Source organism: Panicum virgatum, chromosome 3N (genome assembly GCF_016808335.1).
Source record: "Panicum virgatum strain AP13 chromosome 3N, P.virgatum_v5, whole genome shotgun sequence".
Lineage (NCBI taxonomy): Eukaryota > Viridiplantae > Streptophyta > Magnoliopsida > Poales > Poaceae > Panicum > Panicum virgatum.
The window spans coordinates 19,215,020-19,234,345 of record NC_053147.1 but is presented as its reverse complement, the minus strand read 5'-3'; the positions used below and the strand labels follow the sequence as shown (position 1 = coordinate 19,234,345).

The following is a 19,326-nucleotide window of genomic DNA, read 5'->3' as shown; positions in this document are numbered from 1 at the left end:
GGAAATTCCCCTATAAGATGAGAAAGGAGAAAGGGAAAAATCAATCTATTGGAGTTGCTCTAAGGTAATGACTAATAATGCCTAGTGCACGAGTATCTGGGTGGATTCAAGTTGTTATGAGAAATACGTTTAGGGATGCAAGTGACTATTTGTCCCTAAAAGCATCTCCAACAGATTACTCATATTCCATATTCTCTCTTCATTACCAATAACTACATTTATGTTTTAGGTAATAGTTGTTGCAGCAGACTACTAAAAAGAATAGGGTAGAGGAAAAACCCTACATTTAGGGGAGACGGAGTTGTGTTTTGGTGATTACTAAAAACTTATAAGTAATAGGGATTGAATTGATAATCTGCTGAAGCACCTTTATCACCAAAATATTAAAAAAATTTATTGAAGAGAGAGATGATTAATCTGTTGGAGATGCGCAATGATGCCGTCGTACAAGCTTAGCAGCTGTGATATCGATGGTGTATGACGATATCGTTGCTCGTCCATGCATGTACAAGCGTATTCCTCGTGTTTTTCTCATTTGTCATGCCTCTTATTGCCATGTGATTCCGAAGGACGGATGTTGCTTGAGTCTGTAGATGTGTGTCAGTGTGTGCTTTACTGCTTTCCCTGCTGCTCCTTGCGGGACGGCGTGATCTGCGTAAAACAAGCGCTCATCATGCGCGATGGGACGCACCGCGGCCAGGAAAGAAATGAACCATCGATCACCTGCTACAGTAGTTACCAAGTTGATCGGGGTCACTTGTTCTGACACCCATGCCAGCTCCTCCTGCCTGCTCCGTTCGGGTACCAGGTCAGCCGTCACCCTGGCCCCGGCGAAAGCTTCGTCTCGGCCAGGGAGCGAGGACGACAAGGGTGCTGGTCAGAAAAGGAAAAGAAAAGGAACGGGGCAGGGAAAAGGGGCGCGCCTACTCATCGCCCAGCGGGAGATGAGGTTAGGCGATGAAGCTCTGTCATGGCAAGACACCCCCGCCGCCGATGCGCATCCCGTGAGGCGCTTGCTGCGGTCACAGACTCAAAGGCGCGCGATCCCGACACCCCCTCTTGCTTGGATGCTGCTCGATCCGCGCATCCGCCATGCCTGCAAATGGGAAAGCCAATGAGCACAACCTTAACCTCTCGATTAAGATATTAATAACCATCAAAATCCCAGGTAAAGAATGATGGGCGGAGATCAGAGACAGTTAGCCTGGGGCTTACTCCACTAAACAGTGTCCGCAACCGACGAGACAGAGATTGGAGCCAGCAGGTTCCAAGAGTGAAGAGTGCGCCGCTATAGCTAGCTACTAGCTGATCAGTCAGAGCGAGCGAGCTCGATCGAAAAGATCTAGCAAGCAAGCACACCGTGCACTTCGTTTTCTCCCTCTGTCAGAGGAGGAGGCCAGATGAAGTGATGAACAGAGCAAAGACGGCTGAACAGGATATTTTCGGATCCCGTGGAAAAGAGACGTACGCTTTTCGGGTAACAATTGCCTGGCCCAAGTTGCTCGAGATCGCCCGGAGACGATGGATGGAGAGGTTCGTTCCTCCTCCCCTTTTGCGCCGCACAGGATTTCCGCTTTCCGGGGGATGGATCTGCCTGCCTCTGCCTGGCCTGCGATGCTGTGGGCGGGGCCGGGCCAGTCCCCCGCCGCCGCCGCCGCGCGCGCCTATAAATAGGGCCCCCGGGGAGACGTCGCCAGCCACAGCCGGCCAGCCCGTGCGCGCAACAGTGCAAGTGCAAGTGGGCAGAGGTGAGAGGTGACTGATCGGCCAGGCTAACTACCTACCTCGTGGTAACAGGCCGTGTAGCAGTTGGTTGGTTAAAGAAGCTTCGAGAGGTCGAGCCCGTTCCGTTCCGTCGTTGGCCGCCGTAATGCCGTGGCGCCTAGCGAGGCAGACCGAGACCCCCACGGTAACGCTCTTCACCTGCTACGTCGCGCGCGCTGGATCGAGAGATCTTGATGAGGTTGATGGGAATAATAATAATTTGCACGTACCTGTACTTGACCTGGGCGAGGCGTGTGCTTGCTTTGTTCGCAGCGGTGGGGCTCGTCGGAGGGCGGCGACCCGGGGGCGGACGGCGGCGGCGCGGAGGCGCGGAGCGTGCGGTGCGAGTGCTGCGGGATGGCGGAGGAGTGCACGCCCACGTACATCGGGCGCGTCCGGGAGCGGTTCCAGGGGAAGTGGGTGTGCGGGCTGTGCGCCGCGGCCGTCACGGAGCGGCAGGCGCGGGAGCCCGCGCTGTCCGTGGGCGGCGCCGTGGAGGCGCACGCGGCCATGTGCGAGCGCTTCAACTCCACCGTCCGCCTCAACCCCAAGCTGTCCCTCGCCAGCTCCATGCGCGATATCGCGCGCAAGAGCGGCCAGCACCGGAGGAGGAGCATCGACGGCGCCGCCACCGCCACCACGCCGTCCGCATGCGGCGGCGACAAGCTGGCCCGCGCCGCCAGCAGCTGCGCGCTGCCCCACGTCTGACGACGCAGGAGCACGGGCGACGGGCGCGCCCCGCTCGCTCGGCCTAGCTCCTGCATGCGCTTGCCGTGAGATATATATGTGTACATAATGCTACATCCATGTGCATGTGTGTGTATATATAGTGTGTATGGGGGGCATGCATCTAGTAGCTGGTAAGTACACGTACTGTTGCTTTGAGAGGTCTTTATACATGGCGCATGTATACGTAATACGTTGTAGTTGTACGTGCAGTACTACGATCGTGTGCCCTGCATGCTGCCAGAGTCAGGTTAGCTGTAGTAGGTAGCACGCTCACATCCATCCATACTGCTGTATATACTTTGTATATTTGTATGTGAAATACACCATCTGTCCCAAAATAAGTATATTTCTTTGACCATCAGACATCATATTTGACCATTCATCTTATTCAAAAATTTTATGTAAATATTATTTATTTTTTATGACTTACTATATCACTAAAGATATTTTAATTATAATTTATTTATTTTATAATTTACATAAAATTTTTAAATAAGACGAATAGTCAACCATAATGTCTGATGGTCAAATAAATATATTCATTTTGGGACGGAAAGTGTACCTACGTTCAGTTTGGTTCACATCGATCAAGTGTTTTTTTATGGGAAATCCATCAGGTGCTCATGGCTCTGTACGTACACCACACATGATACCTGCGGTATCCGTGTCTCTGTCGTTCAGCTGTCAGTCAGGTTGTGTTTGACTCGCTGCCTGAGAGGTTGGCCCATTGTCTAAGAGGTGGTTCGAAAAGCCACGGCTCTGCATACTGGGTTGGGCTACTTATTGGGCCAATTTTTTTCTCCTCCGTCGGCCTAGAACTTTTTTTTGTAACCGGCAAATAAGAAGTGATGACGATGGTGTATTTTTTCGTGGTCTGGTTCGTAATTCAAGCCGCTAAACGTTTGACGTGCACATGCGCGAAATGACGCATACAGTAGGTTTCAGAGGGCAACAGGTGTCCAGCACAAAGTTCTCGTGGGAAAAAAAAAAAAGGTGTCACAACACAAAGGAGATATAAAGGGTGCGAGCACATCAAACTTTACGCAGGGAAAATGACACAAAGTTCGAGCTCATGTTTACAATCCTTAAAGTTAAAGAGGTTGGCAAAGACAAGTTTAAGGACCTGTTTGGTTCGTAGTAGCACAATTAGCACAAAAATTTTGACCAATAATTAGGTGTACTAAATAAAAGCAATTTACAAAACTAACTCCACAATCCTGCGCTACTTCGCGAGACGAACCTAATGAGGCCTTTGACGCACGATTAGAGGATGGTTACTGTAGTATCACTGTAGCCAATCATCGATTAATTATTGTCATTAGATTCGTATCGAAAAGTTACGCCCATCCGTGAAAAGATTTTACAAATAAATTTTGTTTAGTACTCCATTCATGTGAGATTCTTTTCTCAGGAATTGTATGCGCTACTCGTGCTACTGAACCAAATAGGCCCTAAGTAGCCCCCCACTTGGGGTACTGGAACCAGTCCTAGAGTAACAAAAAAAAAAGTATGCTTCTATCAACCGGGTCCGAGTATTTTCTCAAACCCTTCTATATATCTCGTGCATTTTTAGGCCGGCCATACCACTTTCAGGCTGGCAACGAACCAAGGCAGTCGTCGTATGACATTTCTGGCTGCCAAAATTAGTCGCCCAACAAGAAGATCGAGCCTAACTCAGGGTTTACAAAACCGGTGGGAACCGGTCAAATCGGTCCGGTTCCGGTTTGGGCCGGTACCAAACCGGTCCAAATTCAAAATTCGAATTTGAATTCAAAAAAATGAAAAATTCCTAAAAAAATTCTAAAAATACTTCAAGGTGCGACGAATCTAATTGTGTCAAATTTTCTCAAAATTCGTTCGTTTAACATAATTTTCGGGCATTTAAAGTTAAACCAAAAAAGAAAAGGAAAAAAATAAGACGGCCCATTAAGGCCCACTTGGTAAACTGGTCAAACCGGCCGGTATACCGTTCCAAACCGGTTACACATGCAATTTTGAATTTGGATTTGAATTCAAACCGGTCAAACCGGCCCGTATACCGGTCCAAACCGATTACACATGCGATTTTGAATATGGATTTGAATTCATCCGGTTTCCGGTCAAACCGGTCCGGTAAACCACTACCGGAGGGCGGCGGTTTGACCGGACCGGTCGGGATTATTAACCCTGGCCTAACTTGGCTTATCTATCTATCTATTATCTTATTATTTGGCCAACAAACGGAGCCTCCATGTTCGTTATCAAGGCCTAGAAATTCCCACGTTAATCGAAGAAAAATAGAAAAATAAAAATTACCCACCACTGCCATTATAATAAAAGTTAGTCTAAAATACCCTTGTGCCTAATTAAAAATCACCCACCGATGCCATTATAAAAAATTAAATATAAAATACCAATTAGCTATGTTTCAGTTACAAACATATACTGTTAATAAAAACTAAAACTAACAACAATCAATCAAAATAAAATGAAAATAAGAATAATTATATGCATAATATTGTTAAAGTTAAAGCTCAACAAATAATCAAATTGTTATTACAGGTAGATCATATTTGAATTTTTTTAACCAACAATAAGACATAATTTACGATAATGAATATGATGATATATGGTAAAAAATAGTATAATATTTAAGTAAGGAAACGACATGCGAATTTTTAAATTTTCAATACTAGCCGCGCAAATGCGCGGGCTGTACATGTCGTTGTATTCTCACTTAAAAATTATACTATTTTTTTTACCATATATCACCCTGTTCTCCGCATCAATAAGCCCTTCAAGAATTGTGCTTTGACGTGCTCCTCCACAAGAAGGTAGGCCTTGCGCTCCTATTCGGTGAGCTCCTCCATTGTAGCCATGATGATGTTTTCCTTGTCGATCTCTGAAGAGCCCATCTTCTTCGAGGAGTAGATTAGATCGGTTTTAAAACCAGATTAATCTCTCCCCAGCGGAGTCGCCAAAAAGTGTGTTGACACAGAATCGCGCCGACATACTCGAATGCGCTAGAACGCACGGACGATCGTCAAAACGATCAACACAGCGAAAAACCCTGGGCAGACCGGTCTGACTGGTTTCGCCGACCGGTCTGACCGGTGCAAGCAGGGAACTCGCGAAGACCTAGAACATCGAGCTCGGGAGGGACCCCGTCGGAGCTCGTGAACGTAGGGTTGCTCTGAGGTCGGCAGGCCACTCAGAACGTCTTCAAACGCCATCGAGACGAAGGAAGAAAGCAATCTAGGGTTGGAAAAGGCTAGAGTTTGAGAGACAAAAAGTAATGCAATATTTTGATTTGATTCGATTGGGAATAACCTCAATCGGCCTTAGCCTTTGACCGGTCAGACCGGTCGACCTCAGCAGGTGCCAAATTTAGCTGTCAACGTAGTGCTCGCTCGATGAGAACTCAGAAATATACTCATGATCCCAAGTAATATGGATGGACATTGGGCGGCTCATATATAAGGAGTAGTTTTCTATTTCTTTCGATCAACCTCTACTCTAGAATATTTGGAAGCATCTAGTCGGAACAAGATTGCTTACTTTATCGTCAGAAAATCGATAAGATACACTAGCTCTGCTCCCGTCATGTTTTGGATATGGACATTATTGACGAACAAACATATCCAAAACATATGACAACACGCGTTCATATACAAATTACAAAAGATATAGTCATATTAAAGCACTTATTACGAGAGAGAAAAATACCATTTATTTTTGTTTGAAAACTACTACTACTACATACGTTTGGCCTATCAGTGTTTAATTTTTTTAATATACTATTTAATATTTTGACAACTAACTTTATTACTAGCTAACACCTGCAAGAAAGTTATAACATTACAGACTCATTGTTCATTGTTAGTTGAAAATATTGCTCAAATATTCGATCAAATTAATATATTTTGATAGCATTGCGTTAGCACAAAAGTATGTTGCTTGATCCCACATCTCGAAATGAATGCTGGTTAAGAACCTAACGACTGAATATCTTCATTTGAACAGATACGCAAGCTCTTGCCGGATCCTATTCCTATTTCAATCATGAGTAAAACAAATTGAACACAAAAAGGAACAATACAAAAGGACATTTTATACTATTGCACTAATTATTTGGCCTGCATTAATGCCAAAATTAATCGATCTGACCATCTTACTTGTTAGAAGTAGGAGAGGGAATGGAATGGAGTGAATGAATTGATTCACTATTGATTGAATCAAGGACCACAATATTTATACATGCCCAAAGGGGCCAAAGGGTGTATGTTCTCGAAGGGACATGCCCCTTCGGGAATGACCCCTTCATGTGACTATAACTACTTGATGACATCCTAATGATGTCATTAATCTAATTAAATTACAGAAATTGATCACTAATCTATTTCTTCATAACACTCCGCCTTGATCAATTTTCTTCCTTTTATGGTCTTGTAATCAATTTGCTCTTCTTGTGGTCTTGTAATCAATCGAATAACTCCTTGAAAACCCTATGGGAAAAAACAGGAGATGCAATACAATATATCTCCCCCAAAAACCTTTTAGGAAAAATGTGAGGAGAATCTTTGGAAAACTCTATGGGAAAAACCAAAGTAATACAGGTATACCAGGCAAAACTCCTTAAAACCCAGTGGAAAAAATAAGAAGAAACACCATAATATACAATTACCAATGTTAGTAGACCCTTGAGATAAACCCAAAGTCTTAGTCTAATAACACCTTGACCCTATGGTCAATATGCTTCAAATATCATCTTCTAAAAAACCCCGGTGGGGAAAACTAGATGACATAGCATATAACTTTATGTTGACATTGCCTCATCAAAAACTTTATATGAGAAACCTCAATAGGAAAAACTCATATAAAGAAAAGAGTACAATGTATCGTATGTTCCAATATTATCCACCAAAAACCTCTTCGAGAAAAATGGATGATATGACATAGTCTTGTGTCGATATTGCCTCATTAAAAACTTTATATGAGAAACCCAAAGGGAAAAACTCATACAAAGAAAAGAGTGCAATATGATGTTTTCAACAAGTTATTAATCAGAGAGACGAGAGAGTCTCCCCCTGAGGCTTGCAAATCTTTCATACCAATGTATTCTACACATATGAAATGTGAAGTATAGTAGACCTTGTGAATATCTCTTCGAGATTATCACAAGTACTTAGTTTGCAAATGTTGATATGCTCATATGACCTATGAAAATGAACCATTTTAATGCAAAATATTGCATTAAGTATAACTTGTCTCCATCTAAACAACACAAGCTACATTACCTTTATAGATAATGTCCTTTGATTTAATAGAATCAATACCACATAACTTCAGTATGTGACATATCATTCTGTCAAGCTATACACATTCATGTGTAGACTTGTACAATGTAATATCAGAATGATTAGTGGAATTAACCATTAATGTCTACTTAAAGACTATTACGGAATGATCTTTCCATATTCCTGTAAAGCTTATTTTAATGATCTGGAATTTGAGGATCTTATAGATAATCAGAATCATGATATCCACGTAATCGGATCATGGATTATACCAAGTCCGTATGTGCTATTTTAAGATATCAAAGATATTCTTAACTTCCATCTACCAACCTTAGGTAGAATAGTGCTGTTATTAGATAGCAAATTATTGCAAAGATAATATTCGGCCGGGAACTTTTATAATATATGTATTAGCGCATAAATAGCACAGGGATAATGTACCACATGTCCCATTATCTTAATTCAATCACTATGGCATAAAACAATCTCCCCTCATGCCTTTCTCTATCATAAGGTAGAGCCACCATAGGATTCTCTTTCATATTGAATGACTCAATATGATATGGATATAGATAGCTTTACTACAAAAAAATTTTGGGAGAAGATACTTGGATCCTAAACACAAAATAAAATTTTGGCTCAGATCGTATCTCCCATCTCTAAACTCCGTCTTTAGATTACAACGTGCTCATGACAAGTGTTCATTACCAATGATGTCAAGATTATTGACAATCATATAATACTAGGAAATCTAATTAAGGATTTTGAAATGAACATCACGTGTAATCAATCTTGTATCCTTCAATATAAGGAATACATACAAAGTTGATTGTACCAAAATCAACTTAACTGCTTAAGTCATATATTGACTTAAGCAATACACGGTATATGTTGCGATTTTATATATGAGTAAATACTGGATATATGAACTCCTTCCCGGAAATTTCACAATATACCAAATCAAGTGATCATATGTAATCACTATTTCTATCAACTATAAACTGCAAAGATAGATACTTTTGTATTGCCAGTCAAAAGTTAGTATCGAAAATTTATAACTTACTATGGAGAATAACCTGCATTGAAAATCAATGTTATGGGCTTTGCGTAAACCCCTTGTGCTACTAGTCTTCCTTTAATCTCACCACCTCATTGTTCTCAATCCATTCTAGGATGGAAACACTTTTGTACCCACAATAAAGGTACGTCTAGGTGTTGGATTTACTACCAAACACCTCTCTTCTGGTGAGCAAGACTATCTCTGTATGTATAACTTTACTAGACAAGTTTCAGTAAGAGTGACAAAGCACTCTGTCATGATCTTATCAACTGGATAACTTGAAATAATGTATACAATTTATTAAGAGAAGTACGAGTCGACTCATGTAGCTTTTATATGATACAATTCTCCGGTTATCAAAACTTAAAAATAAACCCTGAATGACTCATCGTGACTTCCTTAAACGAGAGTCAGGGCTTTCCAATATTCCAGCATCAGTATTTTGGTGCACCTCTGAGCTGGGTTGTGGATTATAAATATCCACAGGACATAAAATGTCCTCTAGGTTTCTTTCAACCAAAGGTTGAGTTGCATTTACTACTTTAGAAGAAAAGTCTTCTATTGCTAGCATGAATAATCCTGCTTTATGGCCATACTTCTCCCCCTCTTATTTTCAATTGGGAGTTGAGTGGTTTTACTTAATACCACTACTCTTTCTGGCACATACTTGTATCAGATTAATGATTAGTAAATGCATGTGGCAGTTTATTTGTAATACTATGCAAATCAATAATTCTTTGAACTTTATAACTTAAAGTTTAGTTAATTTAGTACGTGATTCTGAGCTTGAAATGCTTTATGCATTCAAATATTTTTTTGGGCATTTTATATGGTACTATTAATCTCCCCTAATGCCTGGAAAAACTCATTTACACTAAAACCAGCATACGGGTTGTAAATAGATCTTCTCTAAGAGATCTAGATACTGAACAATCGACGGAGATTTGAAAACTCAGATTGATCCCCAGTTTTCTGTGTGAACCTATCAATGTATGCTGCGGTGGTGAGAGTGGTACGTATACAACGTAACTCAATCTTATGCAAATAGGAAATCTTCATGTATTTCCACGTACTATATGCATATGGGAGATATGCAGTTAATCATAAGTCAGAAGTGTGTAAGTCTACCTAACTCAACACGAAGTTGGCAATGTCAATTTACTAATAGTGGTCCTGCTATGACTTATGTCATACTTATAGATTCCAATTTATCCTTTTGGATATATAATTAAACTTTTGTTATACCAAACAATTGTCATTGTAGGTACAAAAAGCTCAATAAATTCGGGATAATGCTCATAACAAAAAGGCATTATCTACCAAATGCATGGCTGAGTGTGTAAACTTTACACACTCTAGATCATCTTATAGATGTATCTATACAACTATGAAATACCTGAACTGTCCATACAATTTTTGCATCGGACCCATATATATTCTTTTGAATGTGATCAAGGAATCTAATAAAGTCAACCTGATTTTAAGATAAGAAGATCTTAAAATATGTTCCCCTGTGGTACTTATCGTATCCACACTTTGGAAAAGTTATGACCAAATGAATTGCCATTAATTTCTCACGCATCCCTTTGGATGTCCAAGTTGATCATTTCAAATTGAATAGATCAACCGTGTGAAAAATTTGTATACGCAACATGTTGTACGGGATGGTTGTATGCATAATACAATCAAAATGAGATCCATCTCATTACTTATATGCCATACCTTTGGGAGAATGATAGTGGAAGAATTGAACAAACTATCAATGCATCGCATCAGCGATGACCAAAATTATTCCCTCTTCTTATCATAAGAACCAGGAATATTTTGCTTCCGTAACTATAGTGTTTGTGACAAATGTCCACTAGGCATATATTATTCCTTTTTGGAATGATTCCCATACAATCTATATATGACAAGAAACTATGAAATTCTTGTCAAATATAAAGAAATCCAAAAATATTGTCAAGTATCAAATCCATCAATATGATACTCACAATAGTTATGTATTGACAACAAGTGTTACAACATATTTTGATGGACTAAACAATATCAATGGACCATGAGATTATTCCAAATCTCGAAGCAAGTCATTTGAATTATATTCTATGATCCTGTTGTCCTTAAATTTAGGTTCTCTTTGGAAAATATAGGAGTGTTTGTCATGCGATCTTATAAGATGCAGCAAAAAGAATCAAATTCCTAGAGAGCTTCAAATGCAGGATTGGAAAAATCCTTCAAATCTTATGTTGTAGCTCTTATTTTATCCCTTATTGATGTTTGATATAGATCAATTTTTCCTTCCATAAGATATTCTTATCGATAATCTATATGGATATTATTCCTTAACAACAGTAAGGCACAATTTTCTTTGATCTATAATAAATGATCTCTAATTAAGAGTCATTAAATTCTTTTATTAGTCTATGGGATAAAACTAGTTAATGTCCATTATCCATATGAGATGTTGATGCCATCGAGAGCGAGTTCAACAGACTCCTCTAAAGTCAATATACACAACATGTGACAAGCATTGACTTAATGAATTTACACCTAAGGTAAACTCAAATCACTATGGTGATGTTTTAATATCAAATGCAATATTTTATAATTGTATATCTCATCATAGTTTTGGATCATTGTAGGTAACTACATAATTATGTAGACCAAACAACGAATCATCATAAATTTTATTATACACAAGACAAATAATCTCTATGTCAGAAACAAAGAGTATATCTTTATAGTAGGCAATGAATATTGATGCCTAAGCACGGTCTCTGGGCGTATTAATTCTCAAGGAATTAAATGCAGCCTTTGCTTAGGACTCTACTAACTTGTGTAATCGCAAAATAGTATGATGACAAAGAGCAATCCAAAACTTTTATTTTGATTAAATACACAATGTAGGTAATCATCAAGTTTCAAAAAAACAAGATGTAGACCTCTCAGTAATAGGTGATTAGATCACTGCTATGGCACAGTCTCAAGGCAGGATAATTCATAGGGAATTAAACGCAGCCAATGTCATAGACTCCATTACCTTGTGTTTATAACCAAAATAATCAAGATATTTATATTGCATAATTTAATCATAGATTGATTAAAATATTCTTATCCAATGAGAACTTTGTTAAACTGCAACTATGTCAACTAGCAAATTTAACTTGTATGCGGTGCAAAATGTGGTTTTGGGCACCAACATATCCAATTTTATTATAAAAATTACAAATGTAACTTATATGTTGGTGCAAAAACAAGGGGTTGGATGCACCAACATAGTTCAATTGAATTATCAAAGTCACATATGTGAAGAATATAAGAGAATCAAGACGTCATTGTAATATAATATAATCAAACCACAAAATATATTACAATGACAATATCCAAGCAACAACAAAACATAAAGTGCTACAGTTAGGTAGTAGCATAAATTATGCAAAATCCCGTAGGATCAAAGCAAAAAATACTTCCTATGTTAGCCCTCGTAGCAAAAAAAAAATGGTTCGATTGCCATTTTGACTTTTTGATTTAGGCTCATATGAGCCTAATTATATTCAATCTTAATTAAATATCAATTAATTAAGAGGATTCGATTTGTTGCAGCTAAAAAATATTTGCCAAACAAAATCGACAAATTATGTATATTTAGACATGAATAAATTTCTGGTCTTAGAAACAAACCATGTATAGGAGTTAAAACTCTACCATACTGATCAGATCCATGACTAAAGCAAAAAATCATAGATTCAGAGAAAAAATATCTAAATATGAACATAGTAAAACAACTACAATATATTGTATTATGATGCAATTTATGAAGACTCTTAGGTCTTAAAAATTTATCTATTTACTCAAAGTAAATAATTTGCATCATAAGGCATCTAAACACAAGGTCTAAAACAAGTATTTATAGCATCAATTATAAATGCAATATATTGCAGTATTGAATCTTGTCTAGGGGCTAAAACAAAATAATTTAGGCCTTAAAAATTAATATGTAGCATTGAATATACTAAAACATGTAAATCTGTAGAAATCAGAGAGCCTTTTTTGCAATTTTCCTGAGGAAAGAAAGGCTAGCATTGTTGCTGTATGCCTGCGGCCCAGATCGGCTCGGCTGGGCTTAATTTGGCCTGTTGGCGCAGCTAACAGGTGGCCTGGCGGTTCGGCCTTTTGGGCCGATCAGGCGCGCCGGCCTGCGATCGGCCAGGCGGCCCAAGCAGCCATCCAGTAACCGTCGCCTCCATGGGGCCACCGCCCACCGCCCCTTGGGGCCGCCGCCGCCTCCTCCGGCGGGCGCCGTCGCCGGCGTCTCCTCTGGGCGCCGCCGCGGCTGCTTGCACCGTGGCCAAGGGCCGCCGTCGCTTGCGTCGCGGCCAAGGGTCACCGCTTCTTGCGCCGCGGTCGAGGGCCGCCGCTGGAGGAGCCCCGCGCCGAGCGCTACTGCGGGCGGTGCCCAACGCCGCCGTGCCCATGCGCGGATGCGCCACCACCTTGCGTTCGTCGGCCAAGGGCCTGCCGCCGTGGGTGCCGTGCGTCACTAGAGGGCGTCGCGCCGCCGGCGGTGTCGTGCGCCCCTCCGTCCGCGCTCCCCTGCGTGTGTCAGTGTGTGGAGTCGCTGCGAAGCACCGCCGCCGCTGTGCGGCGCCCTGCGAGTGCGCGGCCGCCGCCGGGGGCCTCCTGCCCAAAGTGCCATCGCCGTGCACGCCTCCATGCGCGCGCGCCGGCTTGTCTGCGCCACCGCCGGCCTTGCGCCGCGACCGAGGGCCGCCGTGCGCAGGTGTTGCCGGTCGAGCGGGTAGTCGAGGAGGCCTTGTCGTGCTACCACCGATGATGGTCGTGGCATGGATTCGTCGTCCTCGTTGAAGAACGGTCCGTTCCTCCGTTGCCTTGCGCTCAGTAAAGAGACGTGCGTGATAATGTGTTAGGCGAGCTCCAACGGCTCACCGTAAACCGCCCCCCACCCTACGTAGGGGGGCTTTGGGGGAGCGAGCGCTCCAACGACTCCCCCCACAGCTCCCCTACGCAGGGGGAGAGATGAATCTCCCCCCACGTATGGGGGGAGTTTCAACTCCCCCTATATCTCTAATCACACCGTTTCTTCGCGATATTAATCTCGTTTGAGCCCCGTAACACGATGATAATGTGTATTATGGCAGTACAAATACTGTATGATTTTTTTAAATTCAAAAACGTTAATTAAATAGTTAGTTAATGAGTGATAGTATATAGGGGGAATAGATATGGAAGGAATGGTTGGAGAGAAGGAGTTATAGGGGGAGGAATCTTTTGGAGGGATGTAGTAAAATATAGTAAATAGTACGTTTGGGGGGAGTTGGATGGGGGGAATGGTTGGAGAAAGCCTTAGAAGTAGGAGAGGGAATGGAATGGATTGATTCACTATTGATTGACCACAATATTTATACATGCCCAAAAAAAGCCAAAGGGTGTCTGTTCCCGAAGGACATGCCCCTTCGGGAATGACCCTTCATGTGACTATAACTATCTGATGACATCCTAATGATGTCATTAATCTAATTAAATTACAGAAATTGATCACTAATCTATTTCTTCATAACATTACTATCCCCCACCCAACAATGTGGACCGGATGGATGCTCATAATTAATATAACTATATCTTTTAATATTTACAAATATACTGAAAACTAAATAGGATGTATTAGTTTCGTCAATTGATGATATTTGAAATTAAAATGGCAAGCTATCATGTCTTCAAAATGCGAGCTCTGAAATGTTGTGGTAAGACAGGCTTAAAAAATAACTTTACTCCAGGTGGCTTTGAGAATAATTTACAATATTGATAAATGCTTTATTTTTATAGCATATTGATTAGCAATTTTTAGTTAAAATATAACGAAGATCATTATAGACAGTTATGGGTATATTATGGACTCTAAATGATATTTTGAAAGAAGCTTACAGAAGGTACATAAACAAGACTTTCTTGTTTATGGGTGAGATATGCATCTGAATTATGCTATGGAATTGTTTTGAGAGGGTATTTTGGTTGTAACAAACTTGCACAAACATGTCTTACTTGACCTAACTTATCTTTCTTGTTCTGGGAGACAGATGTGTTACATGCGTGGCTGCTTCTCTGAGCAATCAAATCCAGCTATTCCAAAAAAAAAAAATGAAAAGGGAGACGACAGATGCCCAACCCAACGACCAACGCTAATTTCGCCCCTGCCTTTAAATACCTGTTACCTCGTCTCCTCCCCTCTCTCCTGTCATACACACAAAACAACCATTCCTGCAAGAGACAAAGCCCAAGATCGCCGGGATTTTTCCAAGACGTGAAAAGAAACAAGGCGAGATCGAGGATGAGCAGCGGCGATTCGTCCCCGATGGAGTCAAGCGGTGCCCCCCAATGCCGTCATGGCGACGGTGCCCCAGCGGTGAGCGCCAAGAAGCTGTGGCGCGCGATGCAAGCCGTCTACTTCGTCGTCGTCAAGAAGCACCAGCCCAAGCTCGCCGCGCTCGGCGTGCACCTGCACCACCTCCTCTCCAGCAGGCGCGACCGCCGCCGGCGCCGCAGCCTCGCCGCGGTGCGGGAGCAGCATCCGGCGCTGACGTACCTGTCCTCGCTGTCGTGCCGGTCCATGGACCCGGACGCCGCGGTGGTGCACCCGTACCCGCGCGGGCGCGGCCACGGCCGCCGCCGCGCGTCGTCGAGGCCCGCGGCCCCTACCCTCTCGTGCCGGTCCATGGACCCCGCCGCCGCCGTGTGCCAGTACCAGTACCGCCCACGCGAGGTCGAGTTCAGCTGCAAGAGCACGCCATTGCACAAGCGCCGGCGCCGCGAGCGGCGCCTCCTCCGCCTGCAGGACCGCGCCGCCGCCGACCAGGGACGCGACCACTCGTCGGAGCCGGAGTACTACTACGGCTCGACCGTCGCGGTGACGAGGCTGTTCGAGCTGATGGACGTCGAGGAGGTGGCCAGGGCGACGGACCTCGCGGATTACGACGACGACGGCGACTTCGACATCGAAGCGAAGGCGGCGCTTACTCTGGGGCCGGCGCCGCGGCAGGTGCGGATCACGGACTCGCCTTACCTGTTGTGGGATGACGACAGCGAGGAGGGGTGGGGCGCGGTGGACAGGCGCGCCGATGAGTTCATCACGAGCTTCTACGAGCAGCTGCGCACGCAGCAGCCGCGCTACTTGGCCAAATAGATAGGTTAGGGGTGCAGATTGCAGAAGCAGAGTTCGATCTGCCTCTTAGTCTTGTCAATAGTTCATGCATCCATCAATGCATGGATTAGGTTACATTATCCCTAAACGATCGATGCGCGCTCATCATACTTTTACCTACCTTTTTGATCAGTTGGTGTGTGAGTGGCAATGCTTGATTTTTGTTACCTTGAAGCTTGAAAAATGAACATAATACTTGCTGAACTTGTTCGCCATTGCTTTTCAGTTCCTCTCTTAATCTAGGCTACTTTATTTTAGGTGTTCTTGGTTGAGGGCTTAATTTTTTTTGAAACTTGATGCGTGCGTGTTTAGACTCTCCTACTAAGGCGCCAGTCTCAGTGGGAGTGTCATCGACACAGTTACCAGGACTGAAAACTTGATAACTGTGCCAGTGGAGTGTCATGGTGATGACACTCCTCTCACATTTCATGACACTCATCTCTTCTCTCTCCTCATACTATTGGTACATATCATCAAATTTAATGTTCATGACACTCCTATGACACTTCCACTGAGATTGGCTTAAGGATTTCAGTGAGCTAAGAAGGCTATAGCTTGCTGGTAGGTGCTGTGTGCCGTACAGCTGTACAAGGACTGAACAGTTACGCTTGTTTCCACTGCTGTGGAAAAGATGGAGTTTGTGGTTTTCAGTCAATTTTTGCCTATAAATTTCGATGTTACAGCGGTGACATCAGGGAAAAGGAAGTAGGGAGACCGGAGACAGTCGATGCATGCTCTGAAGCTTCTGATCTTTTCTGAATGAAAGCGTGATTCGGAACATCAACCGCGATGACAAATTCTGAATGAATGATGCTCTATGGGAAGAGACAGAAACTACCAGTAGGATGAAATGCCCTTTCGCGGTCATACTAGTAAGTATAGCAAGTGAAATCATGGAAGTTGCCGTATTTCTGTTGCAAGGAAGTCACTGATGTTACAAAGAAAAGAAAAGGCCACTGTCTTGGTACAGTATTTTCGACTGCAATTCCTAATCTTTACAGTATTTCTGGTGTTTTTTCATGAGAGGTTTACATGGTTTGCTTTCCCTGATTCGTGACAGGGGCAAATTGAAAGTTCACGGCGGCTATACGGCATAATGCCCGTGCATTATGAGTTTTGATCCTCCATGAAGAGAAGAAATGAAAGACCTGATAGCTGCTTTGAACCATACGCCTTAACTTCCACAACTCGAGTGGGCTGCTGTTTTCTTTCTTTCTTTTTTCAAGAAAGTGCAGAGAGGATCGATGCGCTAACCATCTCATTGTCGTATCGTACCGCACGCAGATGATGAGCAAGAACTGACACCTCAGTAAAACTGAAAAGTCCGCACTCCTCTGCTGTGTTTGATCTCCAGCAGATCTTTTCTAGTTTGCCTGTATGTACTCTATTCGATGATGTGTTTGTACTGAAGAGGCTTCTACTGATAAAATTGCTTCAGGGAACAGATGCAAGTTTCCATGACCGGATTCTCACTCTCAGTCGTCCGCGCATCGGTCTCTGGATTTGAAGCTGATCGCGAGCCCTCCTTCAGGGGCCTGTCAGAATTCATTCCGATCTTATCGCGAAGCAGTCGATTTTAACTCCGATGATGGTTCCGCCGGACCTACAGCCGCACCTGCACAGCGCTAGCAAACGGCGAGAGACCTTTTCAAGCCAGGCAGGACCACACAGTGGAGAAGCAGCTAGCGCCATCAGCTGCTCGCCTCGCAATTAGTCCGAGCAGACCACTGACCATCATCCAGCCTCGCCACCGAGAGCGAGTTCCTCCGGGTCGTCGTCATCGTCGTCCCGGCACATATCATGACAGGGTTGCCGGAGAAATATCGCACGGGAGAGCCGGCCGGGGGAGAGAAAGGGAGCCGGTCGCCGGAGCTTGGCGCGGACGGAACCGGTAGCCCATCCGCGGCGGCGCGCGCGGCCGAATTTATTTCACAGCGCGGTTCCCTTCCCTCCACGAGTTCCTCCGCGCCATTGCTTTCTCACCCGCGCAGCGATGCGCACTCTCGGGGCGGGGCGGCCGGCGCGCGTCGGGGTCACGCGCGCCTCCGGCCAACCCCTGGCTGCTGCTTCGCTGCAGGAGTTGGACGGGGATTGATGAGCGGAAAGGGATCGGCCCGGCGCGCGTGGAGTGGAACGACCAAGCAAGCGGCGCGGGCGATCGGGGGGCCCCCGGGCCGTTGCTGTCGGCGTCGCCTCGCGTGCGTCGCGGTCACGGGCCGCCGTCTCAGCGAACCGAGCCGTGACGAGAATTTGTTCCGGGTGGGTTAGGTACACGGACGATACGTGGTTAGTGTGAGGATTAGGAAATGTGATGATCGCAAACATTGGATCGGACCAAACCATCAGAATATCCGATGATCAGGAGAGTCATGGTGGTGGTGGTGACGTCGATCGATTCGAGAGACGGCAAAGCGTAAAGCGCAGAAGCTCGATGGTATTCTTCTCGGCCTTTTATTAGTTTATACTGTCTTATCTTGACATGATGGTGCGATGCATCAACGAAGAAGGGCTCGTGTGCATTTCTATTTCTCGTGTCTAGTCCTTTTATGAACCATTACATTTTTTTTAAAAAAAAGGAGCAGAAAGAGTTTTGCCCTAATTTGTAGGAATATGAGGTAGCAAAACTAAAAATTTTCTACTGCATAAATCAGGATTACTGCAGTTATAGATCACGGGATTATCACTAGACGCGCGGTTGCGGAACTTCTGTAGCGCGTCAGTGTAGTGCAGATGGAAGCCGGCAGTGCAGTTGCGTGAACCATCTCACGAACGGCTCGTCCTTGTGCAGCAAGCGCAGCACCTCCACGAAGTCCACACGTACGGGAAGAAGCGTAGCACTCCGGATTACTAAATCCGCAAGAACAACTAGGCTTTGATGCACGGAAGAGAGGGCGGCGGCCAGCAAAGGGGGCTAGGGTTGGGGGGATGGCGCCGCCCCCCTTGCTTATATAGGCCTGGTGGGCGCCTCCTAGATGGGCTCTAGTGGGCCCCACCTTGGGCGCCCCCCTTGTGGTTGCTATGGGCCCCACCAAATGTCCAACTTTATGGGCCTCTCAAGGCCCATTAGTGCATCAAAACCCAGTCTAATTTGGATCTCATCCTCATTAGGCTTCTGGCCTTTAAGTGTGTGACCCTATGAGCTCACGCGTAAATAAATATAGCCCAGTACTCCTACTCGCCAATAGTTGATAGCGGTCTCTAGCAAGATGTGTCAACTCCTAAGCACACGCGAATTATATCTGCCGAGCCGTCACAATTTTATACATGTTGTTCCCTTTGCC

At 43.9% G+C, this 19,326-nt stretch overlaps 2 protein-coding genes and 1 long non-coding RNA gene across 5 annotated transcripts; 2 read left to right on the top strand and 1 right to left on the bottom strand.

Moving 5' to 3' along the window:
* Nucleotides 1–326: 326 nt before the first annotated feature.
* On the bottom strand, nucleotides 327–1,717 carry LOC120664889. 2 transcript variants are annotated; one of them, XR_005671050.1, is made up of 4 exons: nucleotides 1,469–1,717; nucleotides 1,216–1,380; nucleotides 724–1,096; nucleotides 327–651 (listed from the first exon to the last, which is right to left on the bottom strand). It is a non-coding gene; the product is annotated as an uncharacterized LOC120664889 (long non-coding RNA). The 2 variants fall into 2 exon arrangements; XR_005671049.1 differs by having other exon boundaries at nucleotides 327–1,096.
* Nucleotides 1,713–3,046, top strand: LOC120664888. Its single transcript, XM_039944271.1, has 2 exons — nucleotides 1,713–1,909; nucleotides 2,038–3,046. Exons 1-2 carry the CDS (start codon nucleotides 1,871–1,873, stop codon nucleotides 2,470–2,472), a joined length of 474 nt encoding a protein of 157 aa, XP_039800205.1. The 5' UTR covers nucleotides 1,713–1,870; the 3' UTR covers nucleotides 2,473–3,046.
* Nucleotides 3,047–15,007: 11,961 nt separating this feature from the next.
* On the top strand, nucleotides 15,008–17,506 carry LOC120664887. 2 transcript variants are annotated; one of them, XM_039944270.1, is made up of 2 exons: nucleotides 15,008–15,883; nucleotides 17,106–17,506. In XM_039944270.1, exons 1-2 carry the CDS (start codon nucleotides 15,176–15,178, stop codon nucleotides 17,163–17,165), a joined length of 768 nt encoding a protein of 255 aa, XP_039800204.1. In that variant the 5' UTR covers nucleotides 15,008–15,175; the 3' UTR covers nucleotides 17,166–17,506. The 2 variants fall into 2 exon arrangements, with proteins under 2 accessions (XP_039800204.1, XP_039800203.1); XM_039944269.1 differs by having other exon boundaries at nucleotides 15,012–17,489.
* The last annotated feature ends 1,820 nt before the right edge of the window (nucleotides 17,507–19,326 follow it).